Source organism: Palaemon carinicauda, chromosome 18, assembly GCF_036898095.1.
Source record: "Palaemon carinicauda isolate YSFRI2023 chromosome 18, ASM3689809v2, whole genome shotgun sequence".
Taxonomy (NCBI): Eukaryota; Metazoa; Arthropoda; class Malacostraca; order Decapoda; family Palaemonidae; genus Palaemon; species Palaemon carinicauda.
In genome coordinates this window covers 18,835,364-18,841,363 of record NC_090742.1, presented here as the reverse complement: position 1 = coordinate 18,841,363, position 6,000 = coordinate 18,835,364, and the positions used below count along the sequence as shown (strand labels likewise).

Below are 6,000 nucleotides of genomic sequence, written 5' to 3'. Positions count from 1 at the left end.
AGAGGTGATGAGAACGGAGTATGCAATGGAAGATGAAAAATCATTGGAAGGAGAAAGGATTAATAAGGTAGAATCCTTTAAGAATTTAGGAACTATGATCTCCAATACAGGGTTTTAGAATTGGAGTCTCGTGAAAGATTAAAAAAAGCAAATCAGACAATGGCTAGGTTAAGTAAAATTTGGAAATCAAATCGCCTGAAATTACATATAAAAATCAGACTATATATCAGTTTAGTGAGATCGGTGTTACTCTATGGACATAAGTCATGGTATGACAATGAAACAAACTCCAATAGATTTGGTAGATTTGAAATCAAGGCCCTCAGAGAGATATTGGGGGAGTTAAATGGCAGGACAGGATTCGAAATGAAACTATAAGAGATTACTCGAGTGTCATATGTGGATGAGATCATGATGAGGAGTAGGTGGAGATGGTTTGGGCATGCTTTTCGCACTCCCCAACAGAGATTAGTTCACTAAACGTTCAGCTGGGCTCCACAGGGCACCAGAAGAGTTGGAAGACCCAGACCTACATGGCTATGTAAAGGCACTAGACATTCTTTCATGATTTATGCTTCTCTTGATGGCTCATTGGAAGAGCCTACTTGGGATACCTTATACTCAGATTCATATCAGTCCTTACTCAGCCACAAGCATTTTTCATGAACGAATTTCTGTGAATATATATTCCCAAGGCTGAACTCGATATCAAATATAATTTTTCGTTGATATCTACATCTATTACAGTCACGCATGTTAGTGACAAGTGATTATATACGTAGATAACACAGGCACAAACAGACGCACACGCGCACACACACACACACACACACATATATATATATATATATATATATATATATATATATATATATATATATATATATATATACAGTATATGCGTATGTGTATGTGTGCGTGTGTACGTGTATGGGTGTATTCCACTAAACAATAATAATAATAATAATAATAATAATAATAATAATAATAATAATAATAATAATAATAATAATAATAATAATAATAACGGTGAAAAGTGGTCCAACGGTTATGAATTAAGGAATTACTACCCCTGTAATGTCTTATTGGAAGCAAAGTAAAAAAAAGAGTAAGAAACTATACGATGTCATATATTATCCCCCAAATGGATAAGAATCTAAAGTAATTGTTTACTCAACGCTACATAACTCTATTACTGAGGTAAGCTTCGGTAAAACGTAATTAAAAAAGAAACAATAATAATAATAATAATAATAATAATAATAATAATAATAATAATAATAACATCTATGCATAAAAAATTAACGTACGTACATATATTTTATGTTGAAAATCTTAGTATGTGGACAATGAACTCAACGTTTCAACTTGCCATCGTCCAACCCGGGCTCAGTCATACTCACTACAGTCACGTGTTAATATAAATGTGCGTAACACCTCAAGTGCCAAGAATTGTATTCTCGACATACATCTACCTATATAATACAGTCATTCTGTACCATATGTTTACAATAACCCGAAGAACATTATCCTAGTGTGTCTTAAAATCAAAGCTATGAAATATCCACAAATATATATTGCATATTCATATAAATTCAGAAGATTATGTATTTTTTTAAATGCAGCAAGTGATTTCTATGTAATCTTTAAGGCACTAATGACAACGTGGGGATATCTTAACTCTGATCTAGCGTATATCGATGTTTAATTGTGTTAATTACGGTGTCTTACTCCTCAACAATAACAATCAGTCAAGTTTACTTCATTAAAACCTTCAATTTTTGGCAAACGATTGTCTGTTTTCAGGTTAGCAAACGCGACACCTGTGAGTTTTATACACACACACACACACACACATATATATATATATATATATATATATATACTTATAATTTATATATATATATATATATATATATATATACTGTGTATATATATTTATATATATGTATATATATAATTATATATACATATATATACAGTGTATATATATATATATATATATATATATATATATATATATATATATATATATATAAATATTGGGTTCCTGGCGTCAGCTGCATATGACAAAAGAATTAATTGTATTTTTTATCCCTTCGGCGATCCAAAGATAGGCAGAACCTTCCCCAATCAGACGTGACCAGAAGAAAAGACTATGTCTATGGGCGTGGCTCTGAAGGTCGTCCGCGAATCGACTGGTATAAATAGAGCAATCCTTCCACTGTGGATCACATTCGAACTTGAATCACCATCGACATGTACACGAAGGTGAGAACTCCTGTTCCGATTAAGGTTTAACGTTTTATTTTATTTTCATTTGAAATATTTTTATTTTTTTATTTATTTTGTGTGTGTTTTTGTATTAACATAAACGCTGATATGGTTTCAATGTGAACCTCTTTTTCTAAAGTCATATGTAGCTTTTATACTGTCCAATACATGTCTACACAACGTAATTCCCCATTCTCATTTAAAATATTTTTTGCTTTTGGGGAGGCGTCTTTTTAATATGATAAACGTTGATATGGTTTTAATGTGAAGCTATTTTTCTGTAGTCATATATAGCTTTTAAAATTACACATACATGCAAACAAAACGTACGGTGCAATTTACAATGTAATCAAGGAAAATTTCATTCAAATCTTTCTGTTCTACATATTTGCTCTAGTAAATTTAGCGCCCCAAAAGGTTTATAAATTTCTGGATCGCTCAAGTCTCCTTTGACGTCATTGAATTGCCAAATTCTAAACTAAAATATAGAAGAATCATTAGCATCTTCTTCACCAGGTAACTCTACTGTGTCTGGTAGCTGTGGCTTTGGCCCGCCCTGACAAGCCTGCCCCAGCTGGGTATGGATACGCCCCACCAACACCAGCATACGCCCCACCTCAGCCATCCTACTCAGCCCCTCAACCATCCTATTCAGCCCCTCAACCATCCTACGAGAAAAAAGAGGTAACTATCTGATTCCTGTTAGTAGGTTTAGGTATCGAAGAGATATTCATCAACCATTCAAGTGATCTCTAATCACCTAAGAATATTTAAACATGAAAAATTTCTCCTTTATAATTTATTCGATCTTGTCATGAGACTTTCTTAATATTAATTATCAGATAATGTATAAACATGATCTAAATATACTGATAAAACCAATATGACTTAGCTCATGCGCTGCCCTTTTGGCACTTTTCCAAATTATTAAAAACATTTGGGAATAAATGGAGACTATTGCTTGCAGAAGAGGTTTACATCTAAAGTAAATTTACGACAGCAAGGAATTAAACATCAAATGAAATATATCTTCTTACGCATTTCAGGAGGGTATGCCCTTCGACTTCGAGTACGCTGTCAAGGACGCCTACAAGAATCTCGACTTCGACCACAACTCCAACTCCGACGGCAAGGTCGTCAACGGTCAGTACCGCGTCCTCCTCCCCGACGGTCGCACTCAGATCGTCACTTACACCGCCGATCACCACAACGGATACCAGGCTGAGGTCACTTACGAGGGCGAGGCCCAGTACCCAGAACCCCAGCCCTACAAGCCAGCCCCCTCCTACTCAGCCCCAGCTCCGACTTACGAACAACCCAAGCCCTCATACGGTGTTCCACACTGATGAGCCGACTCTTTCGTTGTCATTAATAATGGTATTTATGTGCAAATGTCTTAATTAAATATGCAAATACGAAAACAATTTTTATTGGAAATCTATTTTATTTCAGAAAGCTGATTTCTTATATATCGAATGGTTATCTTTAAGATGAAAATAAGCAAAATGAACTCTTAGAATGAAAGAATACTGAACAGTAGATTATCACCCTTTTCCAAGGCAAAAGACTGATTTAAATAGCAATAGAGTCTCAAAGTCTTAATCTTTGTAGCTATAGATAATATAGTTATCATGCAAAACTTTTAACTACCCTTCAACCCGATACGTAAATTAATAAATTATTAAAGCAGAAACAAATAAGTCAGCAACCTGACATACCATCAAATATTTGAATATTTCCCCTTTCCAATGGTAGGAGTAACGTACAGATATCATAAGTTTATCAGATGTTATAATTCATAACCTTTAATCTTTTTGCGAAAAATTCTGTAAAAATTCGTAGCGTGGTAAATTACATTAGAAGGCTATAAAAAGTTTCTCCAGCACTTTCCAGGGTGCCACCAACCATCTTCTAACCCTTAAAGAGCTACTTTTAACAAATATAGGGGACACACTAAATGTTTTTACTGAAACTGCTTTGCAATATCTATTTGCAATTTAAGATTTGCAACCAAAGCCTGAAAAAGTTATATTATTATTAAATTTTCACTTCTTGAAAGCAGATTAGTTTTAAAGCAATTTCTCAAAGTGCTGCTTTGCAGTCCACAGCAAAAACCATCCTCGATAAAGAAGACCTTATTGCTGTGCTATATCAAAGGTGACAGCTTCAAACGTCCCAGTCTGAAGAGGCGAATAGAATAAACTCGGATTTGAAAGCATTGTCCAAATATCTCGCCTCACCATTACATACATGTTGATGATGTTTGAGATTCCAATGTGATCGAAGACGGAGGCAATTTATATCGATATCGTCCTTTCTATCATTTTGACACGACCTTCTCCCACAAGGTCAAGTTCCTTGCTTTCCTTTAGAAATAAAGAAAAAAAGAAAAAAAAAAGGATTATGGAAATGATCTGGTTGACAATTCAAAGCAGAAAACACATAATCAGTCATTTTATCGCATTCTGCCACTTGCAATAGAATTAAGCTCATATAACCTGTGATGCCCGACGTGGTAACGTCCCTGACTGGTGAAAACCAGACTTGGGTTCGAGTCACGCTCAAACTCCTTATTTTTTTGGTCGCTGCAACCTCACCCTCCTTGTGAGCTATGGATGGGGGGGGGGAGCCTAAGAATCTATCTGCTGAGTCACTAGCAGTCATTGCCTGGCCCTCCTTGGTCCTAGCTTGGGTGGAGAAGGGGCATGGGCGCTGATCATATGTATAAATGGTCAGTGTCTAGAGCATTGTCCTGCTTCATAGGGCAATGACTCTGTCCCTTGCCTCTGCCATTCATGAGTGACCTTTAAACCTTACCTGTACCCATTCTTCATAACCACATTTTTCCTCTTCAGTGAAAGCATTGCCGTACTTGGTAAGCATTCACCTGAAGCATCTTGAAATCTCATTTTTTAAGCATTTAGAATAAATTTTCGCCACTTATTAAGTTTACTTCCTAATCCATTTGAAAATAAAATTTGGTTTTTTAATTTGTAGTATTCTTCATTTAAAATCATAGCATTCTTTTCAACATGATATATCCAGTATAATACTATTCTTATTTTCATTATCATCATCATTGTTTTTTTGTTGTTGCTGTTATTAATTTTCCTATTACTCTATCCACAATCTTGAACGAATTGTTCTAATTATAGTATACAAGTCATTAATGAAATGAAGTATATTCTTGTATTGCTTGAAGCATAATACTGAATGGCATGTCAGTTACTCAACATACATTCTCTCACTGCGACGTTTTCCCACCGAAATCTTTGAACTGCCGGTAGTAGTACGGATAGGAGGTCCACCGGTTACCTAAAACGGCACCCGCTTTCTTTCGCCACTCTTCCCCCTTACATCAAAGAGTTAAATCTATTCGGGGTGAAGATTGCTGTGTCGTATCTAAGAAATACGTCCCCTGATATTATGCGATATCCTTATTTGGATGCTCGCGCCAGGAGTTAGAATCCTGGAGACCTTCGGTTTAATTCCCTGGGAGTATCACTGTAGCAAATATCCCTTACAAGGCTACCTGAAGGAAGCCTTCCCTCAGGACGACATGGCACTCTCACCCAAAAATAGATTTTTCACTTTGCTTGAAATCCGTTATTTACCATAGAAATAATTAAATTGTAAACACAGAAGAGCACAAGTCCCTACTGCTCCATATAGTTGAAGAACTTTTTAATATTGGCATGATTAGTATACGTAACTCGTCTAAATATT

The 6,000-nt window shown here is 35.4% G+C and overlaps 1 protein-coding gene and 1 long non-coding RNA gene across 2 annotated transcripts in view; one reads left to right on the top strand and one right to left on the bottom strand.

Annotated features, from left to right (window-relative positions):
- Positions 1-3,620, top strand: part of LOC137657989 (uncharacterized) — an 11,066-nt gene extending 7,446 nt beyond the window's left edge. The window contains exons 6-7 of the mRNA XM_068392709.1: positions 2,776-2,958; positions 3,321-3,620. Of these exons, the coding sequence (XP_068248810.1) occupies positions 2,776-2,958; positions 3,321-3,620 (483 nt within the window). The remainder of the gene's footprint in view (positions 1-2,775; positions 2,959-3,320) is intronic.
- Positions 1-6,000, bottom strand: part of LOC137657666 (uncharacterized) — a 415,410-nt gene that overhangs the window by 201,506 nt on the left and 207,904 nt on the right. The window lies entirely within an intron of this gene.